Below are 13,244 nucleotides of genomic sequence, written 5' to 3'. Positions count from 1 at the left end.
ATCACTGTCATTCTGCTCTGAAGGAAAAGAGCCCACTACCCACTCCATACACCTAAAGTCTGTTAGGTCCAGTGTTAACTTTCTCTCCTCCAGGCTATCCAGCCTCATTCAGGTTGACTTTCTCCTTCAGGATTATGATATCTTTATGTGTTTTTGTAGTTCACCTCAGAATCTTCGTCTCTAGATGATACATGTGAAAATATACTGCAGCCAGTGTTCTAAGAAACCCCTGGCTTACACCAACTGAGTCAGGAAGTTGCATTGTGGAATCAGGACGCTCTTTGCAATATTCCTCCCTGTGTGGCCCAGTGTCCTGTTTGGCTTTGGTCATTTTTTCAATGGAAAGCCTTCTTTTCTATTGGAAATGAAATTACTTGCAAGACAGAAAGACTTCACTATTCTGGGGCCAGCAGGTGGTGTAGTGGTTGGGGCTCTGAACTCTCACATGGCTGATTGCTGTTCAAGTCCCAGACCTGGTGGCTTGAAAATCACACTGGGCACCTGTACATGCATGACCCCAAAACTGAGAGGATAATGGAGAAGGGGTTGCAGCATGTCTCTCCTCCCAGGGGGCAATTTCTCACTTTTCCTCTCTCTGTCTCTCTCCATCTCTCTCCAACAAGCACACAGTACCATAAAAAAAAAAAAAAAAGATTTTTGCTACACTTTGAAGCATACTTTTACCCTTTCCAAAGGAGATAAGGCTAAACTCTATGAGACATTTTTTCCTTTGCTTTTACCTCTGTTCCTAATGGCCTGAAAACACTAGTGTGGACTCTAAATGAGAAATAATTCAATCAGAGGTACACGTATTTTGACAAGAATATTTATTTGTTATTATTGAAAATACACAAAAGCAAAAGGCTGCTCAGCTGCTGATTTTCCATAATACAGCAGGCTATTGTAAGAAAGGGGGAAACATATCTGTTATACATGGCAGTTTACATTTCTAAGGCATTTAGGCTTAAGAGCAGTAGGCCTTGCATGCCTGGGTGCGTGTACTTGAGTTTAAATATACGGAGGTACACCAGGCAGGCAAAGGATTGGAAACTATACAGTAGAACTCTTTCATGCATCCGTATCTTGGGATTTATTTTCCTCCCTTCCCCCATCATTCATTTTCTTCCATGTGAGTTTTGGAGTTGTTCATAGAACACTGGTAATTTTTTACTCTTCAAGAGTTTGCTTACAATTACACCACCAGTGAGACACAGCAAATGGAACTACTTCAGGGACAGGTTCTGTCTTTTACCCAAATGAGGCTCCAGTAAGAAAAACACCGATTTGCAAAGGCACAGTGGAGACAGGTTTAATGCATTAAATATAACATGAATCATTCACAATAACAAGTTTAGTGTTTCAGGGAACTTTTGTTAATACAACACAGTTGGTCACACAAAATACAAATGCTTCTGTTGATTTGTCTTGGCAACTCAGATACATCAACAGTGCTAACAGTTTAACAGCTTTGTTCTCATCTGACAGAAAATAATGGCAGTTCTGCAAGGCAAATGTTAAACCTGACCGTATGTATTTATTAATTCCACAGTGTTTTGACAGATTATAAGGGATGGAACTCAGAGGATGCTGACACGCTCGCTGAGGGCTTTCATCTCTGTCTCTTCGGTCTCAGGACTGTCACCGTGGCTAGCACTCAGATTGATCAGGTGTGCGGGGTACTGCAGCCCCTGCTCGCCTGCGTGCTGTTCCCACCTCGAGTCATCACTTTCATGGGTGATATAGCGTTCCCCAATTTTGCATTCCAGCTCTCGTAAGTCTAACCAGGTCTGATAGTCCTGAAGAAGAAATTCCAAAATATTACTACAGAGATCATTACAGCTCGACATGCTGTTTCATACGCTGTCAGTTCCCGCGATGTCTGAGTCACCCTCTCCCTTACACTGTAACAGAGCTGCATCTCTCGTCGTGCATCCCTCAGTGACGGTATCAGTACCAAAGCTATCCTATTTGCCGGTATTTGCCAGACCTTTGCAAATCTATCCTGTTTATATGCTACCATGGATCAAAGTATGGACAATTAATGCTTGCAGCCAAACAATTAGGAAGGTTGCTCTTCTTAGAAATGTGAAGCCTACAAATCACATTTCAGTATCTCAGAGTATCCTTTATCTAAACTCTAAGTTCAATGTGCAAATAACAATTATTTAAAAGAACACAAGCACATGCATAAACTTTACATCTGCCATGGATTTATTATGCATTCCACGCATAATAGCTTAGGATGTAAAAATATAGCCTCCAAGCAACTACAGTGCATGGCCAGATGGGCACCTATTTGGACATTTATCAGGATTATGCATGCAGATGCTTTTCAAATCTGGTCCTCTGAGTGCTGTTATGATCCCTTATTTTTATATTTTTTTTATTTTAGGGTATGTGTGTGTGTGTGTGTGTCTCCCCTGTCAAATTTTCCTATTAGAGGGAGGTTTAAAAACAATAAACTGCTATTAAATCTTAAGTTGCATGGATTTTGACAAATTGATATTAGAATAATTAAACCTTTAAAGATATGACAAAAGATTTCTACATTAATATCAAAATATTACAAATATTTAGAATCTCACCCAGCAGAAAAACAAAAAACAGTGATTGAGTTTTTTACCTGTAGCCAAGGGTGACTCAAGGTTTTATCCACGCTATACCGCTTTCTCATTTTTACTTGCAGCAAGTTATTGATAAGATCAATGGCTGGTAAAAGAAATTTAATTATTAGTGAAAATAGATGACAAATCTGAAACACGCATAATCCATTTATAGTTTTTTTTTTAATTTAAATTGCAAGAAGGTATGTGCACTTGTCAGAGAGCAGCAGAGAAAGATACATATATAGTGAAAGTACCCCTTAATGGGGCAGGGTCATGCCACAATCTCTTCTCCATTTCTCCATCATTTGGGATTTGGGGCACACACGCACATGTGTCCAGTTTGTTTTTCAAGTTGCCAGGGCCAGGATCCAAACCATGATTGACTGTCTGGAATCTGGTTCCCTTAACCACTAGGCCACAGGGCCAGCCGTAGAATTTATTTCACATTTGCTATTTACATAGCTAATTGCACCGTAACTGTAAAAGGCACTAGAATTAAAAAAAAAAAAAATCATCTTGAGAATCCTAAAACTTTCCCTTGTGTCGTTCTAGATGTTAAAATAATGAGGTTGGAAGTAACTGTGGAGGAATAGAGTATTAGAACCTATCACAAGCATAACTGAATTTGATATTCTTTTAATACTTTTTTAGGATAAAAATTTTGCTTACATACACATAAACATTATTGAAATATGTGTTGCATGAATGGCAGGATAAAAATAATATTCAAAAGAAAACATTTACTAATTGTGTTGTGAAATATGTTTAATGTTTGAATATACATAATGCGCTTAATAATAGTGAATTAAATGACAGATATCTGGACACCACATTTACATGAAATAAATGTATATTTACATGAAAAGAAAATAACATGGGTTATATCTCATAATGTTTTAAAAAATAAATACTTTGGACTTATGAGTTCCTAGAGTAAGACAGGAAAGAAACCTATGTGCCAGGAGTTGTTGTTCGAGGGTTTGAACCGCAGTCCATCCAGCCTGTTTCTCTGCTCTTATGAGTCTGAGAGAAAAAGTGATTCTGATGTTATCTTGTCTAAGAGCATCCAACATATGATAGAGTTCCCACCTTTCCTGAGAATTATCTTTTTGGCTTACACTATTAATAATTCATTATTTACTGAAGTCGTTACCTTACACTTCTTACTCATCCTTGTAATAACTTCAATAGTTTCTTCTTTCATTTTAGCTTTTTCTTCCCCAAAAGAGCATAGCAAAATCTGCCAAACTAATGAAAGCATCTACATTTCAGAGTTAATTCTCACCCTTGACCTATCCTGGGCTTATGTCTGAGAGATGGATCTTTCTATCAATAATCATAATTAAATAAGTAGCTGATAAAAACAAAATGAGAATGAACTCCCCAGACACCAAGTCCTGAATCAGGCAGCTTTGGCTCTGTTGCCTGGTGTACATAAGCCTGAAAACAGACTGTCACACAAGTCCACAGGAACCAAGATCACTTCATTCAATCGGAATGAACCAGAAGCTTCAAATTATCAGCAAAGACAAGTGGTTATGTTTCTCTAGTGTTAATAATACTATATGTATTTGCCCACACCGAAGGACTACAGAGTCAAACACCAAAGAATCTTTGACTGGAGCAATTAAAATGCAAGAGCAGGGACCAGCAGTTAGCGTAATGGCTATGTCGCTGGACTCCCACATAGTTGACAGTGGTTTGCGTCCCGGACCCGGTGGCTTAAAATTCATGCCGGGTGCGTGTGCGTGCATGCCCAAGATCCTGAGAGGAGAATGGAGGAGAAGGGATTGCAGCGTGGCCATCCCCCCTGGGGGGGTGATTTGTCGCTTTCTGTCTCTCTGTCTGTCTCTGTCTGTCTGGCGAGCGCACACACCCTATAGCAAAAACCTCTCCAAAAAAAAACAAAAAAATGCAAGAGCACACATTTAAATGTGGTCTATGCCTACACACTGCTGCCTAGCTAGGATACCTGAGGAAATGTAGTACTTAGTACAGTTTCAAAGTCCAGGCATGTGTTCTCAGAGAGCTTTTGAAAGTATACTCCTCTCAGTGAACTGTGTATTGGCCATGGGCATTAAAACATCCATTCACATGATTTACTCACTGGTGAGTAAAGTGCACCTTCCATTCTTGCTGCTGTGAAGTCACACAGCAAAAATGGAGGATGAGGGGTGAAGGGCGAGCTTATGTGCTCCTGGAAGCATGCTGCAGCATTACACTGCCCCAGACACTGTGGGGAATAAATACACATTATTAATTCACTCATTCTGCTTTGAATTCTATAATTAGGAAGGTAGGAGTACAGTAACTCAACAAAAGGTCTAGTTTGTGCCCAAATGGTCCCCAACAGTGAATCGCTCTGCCTAATGGGGAGGAAAGTACTGCCAGAGAAGTTCGAAGCATCTGAAGGGGACGGGATATGTGAAGATGCTGACTACACCACAGTAGCCAAGTGGCCTGAATAACACCGCACAGCAATAACTAGTACCTCCAGGAGAAAGTGGTTACGGTATAAGAGAGTTAGAGGGGAAATGTGTGAATGTGAGTGTGCATGCGTGTGTGTGTAAATATGTTTTGTGGCTCTTGGCAGCAGAAAATAGAAATAATTATGAAATGTTAGAACCTGTAGCTTCATGTTAGGCCTCTGGCATTAATGAGAAAATACAGGTCCATCGTTAGTATGAGGGAAGTTCCATTCTTCTTGTAACCATTTCTGGAATTCTTAAAACATCCTGTGTGTCGCTCAAGTCTCATATAACACAGCCTTAACTATACTGTCCAACATGCCTTTTACTCAACTCACTCTCTGAGAGCCTCAAGTTATTTTTTCTTTTATAATGTTGTCTTCATTGGCCACATCTAGAGTGATACAATATCCAAATAAATGAATGTTTGATACCTACATGTGAAGAACCTGTTCATTCACCAAATCTTCCCAAAGTATGTAACTGTTGGCAATTACTTAAGAAATACGAAAACTGATAAAGCCCTGCCCCCCCAAAACTTCAATCTAGTTGCAAAGTCAAAACATGCACATGCATGCCCTTATCCCTCAGATGTATGACAAAAAGCACCATTTAGACTCTTTGATTTTTAATTAATATACTACTAAAAATGTCTTCTTTTTATAACATACTCTTATTAGTCTTATTTATTTTCCAGATGCAATGGAGAGCTAGACTCTATTCTGTATGACAGTTCTTCAGGTTTTTGGAGACTGCAATTCTTCTTACCCTCACCTTCTACAATTGTCAGTTGTCTTTCAGACTCCTCAGTCTTCCTGTACACCCTGTTTTAACATTCACTAGATTTTTTTTTCAATGTCCTTGTTAAAATTCAGTTCATTATTGACCATAATTTTCTTTGACATTAACTGCCAAATTCATTTATGTACATAGGTCTTATTCATACGGTTTAGGATTAAGAGTTTTTCATCCTTTTTTAATAATTTACATTTATATTCTTAGGTAGTCCCATAACAACCCCATGAAAGTAGTTATTTTAATGTTTATTGTATATAAAAGGAAAATTTGAAGCTTCAAAAGGACATGTGGGGGCCAGCAGATGGCATAATGGTTACGTAGCTGAACTCCCACATAGTGGAACACTCTTCAAGTCCTGGACTCGGTGACTTAAAATTCACGCTGGGTGGTGTGCATGCCTGCCCAAGATCCTGAGAGGAGAATGGAGGAGAAGGGATTGTGGCATGGCCATCCCCCTTGGGGGGTGATTTCTCTCTTTCTCTCTGTCTCTCTGGTGAGCACACACACCTTATAGCAAAATCTCTCTCTCAAAAAAAGGGGACATGTGATTAGACAAAGTCAGCTTCTAGACAATAGGGGACAAACAACTTAGGGATATCTAAGTTCCAAAGCCTTGCTCTTAAACATTATGCCATTCAGTCACTACAGCATGCCACTGACCCATTATTATTATTATTATTATCATTATCAAATGATGTCAAAGTGGACTAAGTAAATTCTCCTTAGTTTTGCTTCTACCACATATTTATGGGCTTAAATACAGAGGTGTGTGTGTGTGTGTGTGTGTGTGTGTGTATCTTTGTGATTGTAGCTTCATATTTGTGCAATCAAAAACTTTGTCAACATGATATGATCTCCTCCTAATTCTTCCAGTATTCTGCCACATAGAAACTGAATAAGCCTTTTTGCTATGTATTAATCAAATACTAGATCCTTTTTCAGGAAAGTGCAGGGCTTACTAACTCATTACAGATCATACCCTCAGCTACCGTGGTCATTAGTTATTCTTTGAGCAAGGATTATACACAATCGATACTTCTTCCTAGGAGTATTCCCATTCGGTCCATATTTTTATCCTCTCCTCCAAAGGACATTGTAGGTGTTTTCTAACTGCTTTGTTATAGTGAAGACAACTTAGTCTTTGATTTTTCCCCTTCTACCAGTCTGGAAACCTGCTCAAAAAGAAAGTGCAGTTATTCTGTAACCATGTATTATAAGGAATCGTATTGACTAATACTGACTTTTAGTCATTTCCTTATAAGGACTGGGATTTATTTGCAAATTTGGGAACAGCAGATAGCATAGCAGTTACATCACTGGACTCCCACATCCTCGACCACAGTTCGAGTTCATGATCCACCAACTTTAAACTCACTCTGGGTGCAAGTGCATGCATTCCTAAGATCCTGGGAAGAGAATGGAGGAGAAGGGATTGCGGCATGGCCATCGGGTACGGCCAGTGATTTCTCACTTTCCCTCTCACTGTGTCTCTCTCGCTGCCAAGTGTACACACCCTAAGGCCAAAACCTCTAAAAACAATAAGCTTGCACACTTTCTATACAATCGTTCATTCTAATATTTTGTCAGGGATAAGCACTAAGTTTCTTTTTCAATGATTTCAGAGTCTATTTTTTCTGCCTTTTAGAAATTCAGATAACTCTGGCCTGTCTTAAATATCTTGGTTCTTCAGAGTGCAATATGTCCTGTTCTAAACATTTATTCATTTCTTGAGAACCCTCTTGTGATATTTCTATTTTCCCTCAAGTGCCAGCTCCCAGCTGAGACTGCTATGTGTGATTCATCAAGTGTGAAGGATTCAAGACAAGGGAAAGGTGAACCAGAAATGAAGAGGATTCAGACTAGTAAAACTAGACAGTCAATCAGTCCCACAAGAGAGTCAACAACCCCTATACCCCCGCCAAAAAAAAAAATGAATTCTCAACTCCTGTTCCAAAACTGAAATCAAAATTCATAATTATGAGTTAAAGGAAATGGCCTACCGCCAGGCCTTTGGAACTGTTGGGGAGAGAAAATGAAGAAGACAGATATAAAATTGGGCCATCCATTTGGTGAACTCCTCTAAAAAACAAAGGAAAGGCAAAGGGGACTATGAACTGGCTGTGGGAAATAGGAAGAAAAAAAGAGGACTGCAGCAAAATGTAACTGTGGGTGGGAGAGCGGCTGGCTGAGAAAGCAGACAGCCGGGGCAGAGGATATAGAAATGCCAGGCCACCTGGGATTGCGCCGTGATCTGGAGCCCAGGAGAGAGGGACACTTGTGGAAGAAGAAAATTCTTTAGAAATTCTTGGCACCTCGTACCTCCTTCCATAAAAATAGCAAAGACTGGGACTAGCAGTTGGCGTAACTGCTATGTTGCTGGACTCCCATGTAGTCGACTGTGGTTTGAGTCCCGGGCCCGGTGGCTTAAACTCACACTGGGTGCGCATGCGTGCGTGCCCAAGATCCCAAGAGGAGAATGGAGAAGGGATTGTGGTGGGCCATCTCCCCGGGGGGTTGATTTCTCATGTTCCTGTCTCTCTGGCGAGTGCACGTGCCCTATAGCAAAAACCTCTCAAAAAAAGAAAAAAAAAAAAAAAGAATAAAAAAACAAACAGCAAAGACTATATCCAAACACCCAAACTTGATGGGGTGAGGAACATTCAACTCCAAGCTGGTCTCTCAGTGGTTTGGGGGCAATAAGCATTCGCCATTTTAAACAACTAAAGATGGGCCAGGGCAAGAAATGAGAATCCACTACTCTCTTTTTTTCATACCCTCCTCTCCTTGTTCTCTTAGTTGAAGATATTTCCCCCCACCTTTTTCTTCCTGAGAAAACAGGAAGCGGTTCATTTCTCCTTCTCTTTGCGGTAATTATGACATCTACTTTTTCAAAGAGTAGTAGAACTCTTTTCTAGTTATACTAACTCATTTATTCTGAGTCACCTTTCTAATATTATTCTGAGAATTTTGTTGTCATTCACCCTAAAGCGCAATCTCCTCCTTCCATATTGTTATCAATTGTCTTAAATCTATGCTTTCTGAAATAGCCACATCAGGGAAATGCAGGAAGTCTTTCCTTTTCCTTTCTTATTGCAGAATGTTAAACAACTATATGGTTCAAATTTCAATTTAAAAATTGTTCCCTTCATGTCCCCTCATGAGTAGTTTTATGCTTTCTTTCTTTCTTTCTTTATTTTGAGAGAGGTTTTTGCTATAGGGCATGAGCACAGACAGGAAAGACAGAGAGAGACAGAGAGACAGAAAGTGAGAAATCACTCCCTAGGGGAATGGCCACACCTCAATCCTTTCTCCTTTATTCTCCTCTCAGAATCTTGGGCATGCACACACATGTGCCCAGAGAGAGTTTAAGTCGCTCAGTCAAGGACTTGAACTCTGGTGGACTATATGGGAGTCCAGCGATGTAATCATTACACCACCTGCTGGTCCCCGCAGTTTCATGCTTTCTAAAGTGTCTCTAACCATGATCACACTATTTCCTATACATTACAGAAAAAAAAAATCTACATTTAGTCTAATGTTTCCTTTTTGCTATAATAAATTCTTGCCAAACATAGCTATTTTCCTCCTGAGTTCTTACACAGAAAATTTTCTCCTTGCTCCATCATTAAGAGACCAAAATGTCAGGAAAATGAAGAGAAAGTTTTATCAAATAGGATCTTTTAGCAGAATAGGATTTTCAGCAGTTGCTAGAGAGCTGAGGGTTTTAAAGCAGCCTATCTGCTAATGAATGAGGGTGCCTGGACAAAGACTCAATAAAATGACACATACAGCAAGGCCATCATGTTTTCATATAAAAAAAAAAAAAAATTTTCCCTGAGGGCCAGCAGGTGGCGTGTTGGTTAAGGAGCTGGACTCCCACATGGATGTCTACAGTTCCTTCGGGTCCTGGCTTTTGCTTTCTCACTTTCTCTCTTTCTCTCTGTCTCTCACTGGTGAGCACACATGTCCTATAACAAATTAAAATAATAATAATAATAATAAATACAATGAAATAATTCTTAAAAGAAATAGAAACATTCCCTCAAAGTATAATTGCATAGATTTCACTTTCTTCTGGTATCAAAATACAGGATTACTTTTGAAACAGCAAACTATTTTGCAGTCCTTTTCTACTGCAGAGGGATTACCAAGTGCATGATCACAACAGCCTCTGTGTATGTAGAAGGTATCTTTGCATGTACCATTGCTGTATCTAAACTGAAAGGTATCCAAAGCTTGAGTAAATCCTAAAACAAGATTGTAACTGGACACATCTGAATACTTTTTAGATAATGCCTTCTTCAATAATTACCTGCTATTATTTTAATACAGGCCAGTACCGCTCTCCTCTTTCCTCAACTGATTTTAACTTTTTAAGGTCACACAGATTCAGTATCTATTTTTACATACAAGTTTTTACATCCTTAAAATAAAATGCATCCAAACATGAATGCATTAGAAAAATATTAACTAACTAGTATTTCATAGACTGAATACATTAATTAAAAACATTAATGGCTGGGGCCATCAGGTGGTGTGGTGGTTGAGGCACTGAGCTCCCTTGTGTTCAACCATGGTTCAAGTCCTGGACCCAGTGGCTTGAAAATCACGTTGGGCACACATGCATGTGAGCCCAAGATCCCGAGAAGAAAATGGAGGAGAGGGATTGTGGTATGCCCATCTGCTCAGGGGGAGACTTTTCACTTTCTCTCTCTCTCTGGTGAGCACATATGCCCTAGAGCAAAAATTTTTCTCTACAAAAATAAAAATGAAATGGCCTTTTTCTCAGATATAATTTTATAATTAATTAATTTATACGATTTTTTGCCATAGGGTATGTGCGGTCGCTGGAGAGGAGAAAGACAATGAGAGAGAAAGTGAGATACCACCCCCCAGAGGGAATAGTCAAGCCACAATCCCTTCCTCTCCACTCTCCTCCTGGAAATTTTTGGGACCCATGCACACATGATTTCCCTTTTTTTTGGGGGGGGGGTAGGTTTTTGCTATAGGGCGCATGCGCTCGCCAGACAGAGAGACAGAGAGTGAGAAATCACCCCCCCCCAAGGGGGATGGCCACACCGCAATCCCTTCTCCTCCATTCTCCTCTCAAGATTTTGGGCACGCACATGCGTGAGTTTTAAGCCACAGGGTCCGGAACTCGAACCGCAGTTGACTACATGGGAGTCCAGCAACATAGCCATTACGCTAACTGCTGGTCCTAGCACACATGATTTTCAAGCTGCCAGGTCCAGGACTCGAACCACAGTCGGCCATGTGGGAGTCCAGTGCCTTAACCATTACGCCACCTGCTAGTCCCAGCTCTAAGTTTCAATACCTGTATTGATTTGTATATTTTGGCTAGAAATATTCCTAAATGATAGGACATTACAACCGTACAAAATATAACAGATTACAGGATCAGTGACTTCTATCAGAAAATCAGAATGATGTTGAAAATACCTACAATTCAAATCATGATTCTTTTACCTGTAAAACTGCAAGCCGGACTTTTTTTTGTCCAGGCACAGTATTATTTATTGATTTATTTTCCCATCCTGTCAGCTCTTCACTCCAGACCATTTAGGGACATATTTTCCAATGAGAAACCAGATTACCCTCTGGGTGATGGAGCCATCAACAATCTACCTCTAGGCTCCTTACCTTTTCTTTTTTCCCCCCAATTCTGCATCCCTGCCTGTCACGGTGTAGTGCTTAGTACTTCTCTGCTTTTGGTTTGCTTCATGCTGATGGTAAGTTGTGTGTTTATTTTAAAAATCGTTTTGCAACCCTTCACATTCCAGCTCTCAACCCAGCATGCTGTTGCCCGGCAACACTAACTGGGACGCTCCTCTCAGGGGCTGAAACCAGAGGCTGCCAGCAGCAAACAAGGCCACTGGAAATCATCATCTCACTAGTTCCTGAGGCAATTACCGGAATCCAATGAAGTGCAAGACCTTCGGAGACTCAAGCCGGTGCCTTTCCTATTTCGGTTCTCTCTCCTGTGGAAAGCTATTCCATCAATGGTTACACCTTTGCTTTACATTCAATTTAATTTCCTTCTAAAGACTAATGACACAATCTTGAAAATCATAAATTGTTAAAACACGCACAAACAGCATCTACAGAACTGATGCCTCACTGATTCAAACTTAAAACAGAAATAAAAATATATCTGCATTATTCTGATGATGCATGTATCACACCTTTTGTTTATTTCATTTCCACTGCACATTAAACTCCTTTGGAGAGTTTTATTTTTAAATTCTGATACTCAAACCAAAGGTTCAGTGAAGATCTGTAGGAGAGAAGCTTCCAGGTACCGGTTTTTCTAAAAGTGACATGAATGTTTCTAATATGTGCAGGTAGACCTGAGTATGTCTGTGCTAGGCACTGCTTCTCAGACACATGAATGATTGTCCTGGGACTTTAGACTGAAGGTTCTGACTAGGAACGCCGGTGGGGGAACTGTGCATTTTTAATGACTTCAGGCCATGCCAATAGTTTCGGTCTTTGGACCACACTTTGAGTAGCATGAGATTAGAGGTATGAAACACTAGCAGTGGTTAATAACTAGCTTATTTATTTATCTTTTTGAGATATTTTTGCTATAAGTGCATGCGCTCACCAGAGAGACAGAGAGACAGAAAGCAATGCCACACCACAATCCCTTCTCCTCCATTTTCCTCTCAGGATCTTGGGCACACACGCACACACATCTGGCCTGAGGATTAAACCTCTGAGTCTGGAAATCAAACCACAGTTGACCAGAGGGGAGTACAGTGATTATGCCATCTACTGGCTTAATATTGCCCACAGGGCCCTTAGTGGATATAAACACAGGGAAAGATATCTAAATACAGAGAAAGCTCTCTGTCCTCATCTCCATGGTGTTTAGTATTCTGGAATGAAGACATAGAATGGTTTCAGGATTGGGCCCAGCAGGTGGCAGGGTGGTGAGGATGGCCAACTGTGCAGTTTAAGTCCTGGACCTGGCAGCTTGAAAAACATGCTTGGGTGCATGCGTTCATGCCAAAAATCACCCTAGGAGAATGGAGGAAAAGGGATTGCGACGTGACCATCCACCCAGGGGATGAATTCTCACTTTCCTCCCTCTCTCTTTTGTGAGCACATGTACCCTGTAGCAAATTTAAAAAAAAAAAAAAAGAATGGTTACAGGATAATTTCTGCTCAGAAGATGCTGACAGTCACAGTAAACAAGCTGGATTACACAAATTACTTCCAAAATAACTACAGGCAGAGGAGCAGGCCATACTGTTAAGATAACATTCGACAGAGACACACGGAATTAAGTTTTCTATTTAGGTCTTACTCTTAAACCCTCAGAAAAGGAGATTGATGAAAAAGTGCCCAG

General features: G+C 40.2%; 1 protein-coding gene across 2 annotated transcripts in view; it reads right to left on the bottom strand.

Moving 5' to 3' along the window:
* Window positions 1-843: 843 nt before the first annotated feature.
* The window catches only part of PRKD1 (protein kinase D1), a 175,456-nt gene continuing 163,055 nt past the window's right edge, over window positions 844-13,244 (bottom strand). For both annotated transcript variants that reach the window (XM_027767664.1, XM_027767665.1), the window contains 2 exons: window positions 2,624-2,709; window positions 844-1,796 (listed from right to left, as the gene is read on the bottom strand). In XM_027767664.1, coding sequence (XP_027623465.1) covers window positions 1,578-1,796; window positions 2,624-2,709 — 305 coding nt within the window. In that variant the 3' untranslated portion in view covers window positions 844-1,577. The remainder of the gene's footprint in view (window positions 1,797-2,623; window positions 2,710-13,244) is intronic.

Source organism: Tupaia chinensis, unplaced genomic scaffold (assembly GCF_000334495.1).
Source record: "Tupaia chinensis unplaced genomic scaffold, TupChi_1.0 Scaffold144353_1, whole genome shotgun sequence".
Classification (NCBI taxonomy): domain Eukaryota; kingdom Metazoa; phylum Chordata; class Mammalia; order Scandentia; family Tupaiidae; genus Tupaia; species Tupaia belangeri.
Note: the sequence above shows the minus strand (reverse complement) of the source record. Positions and strands in the feature narration are given on the sequence as shown.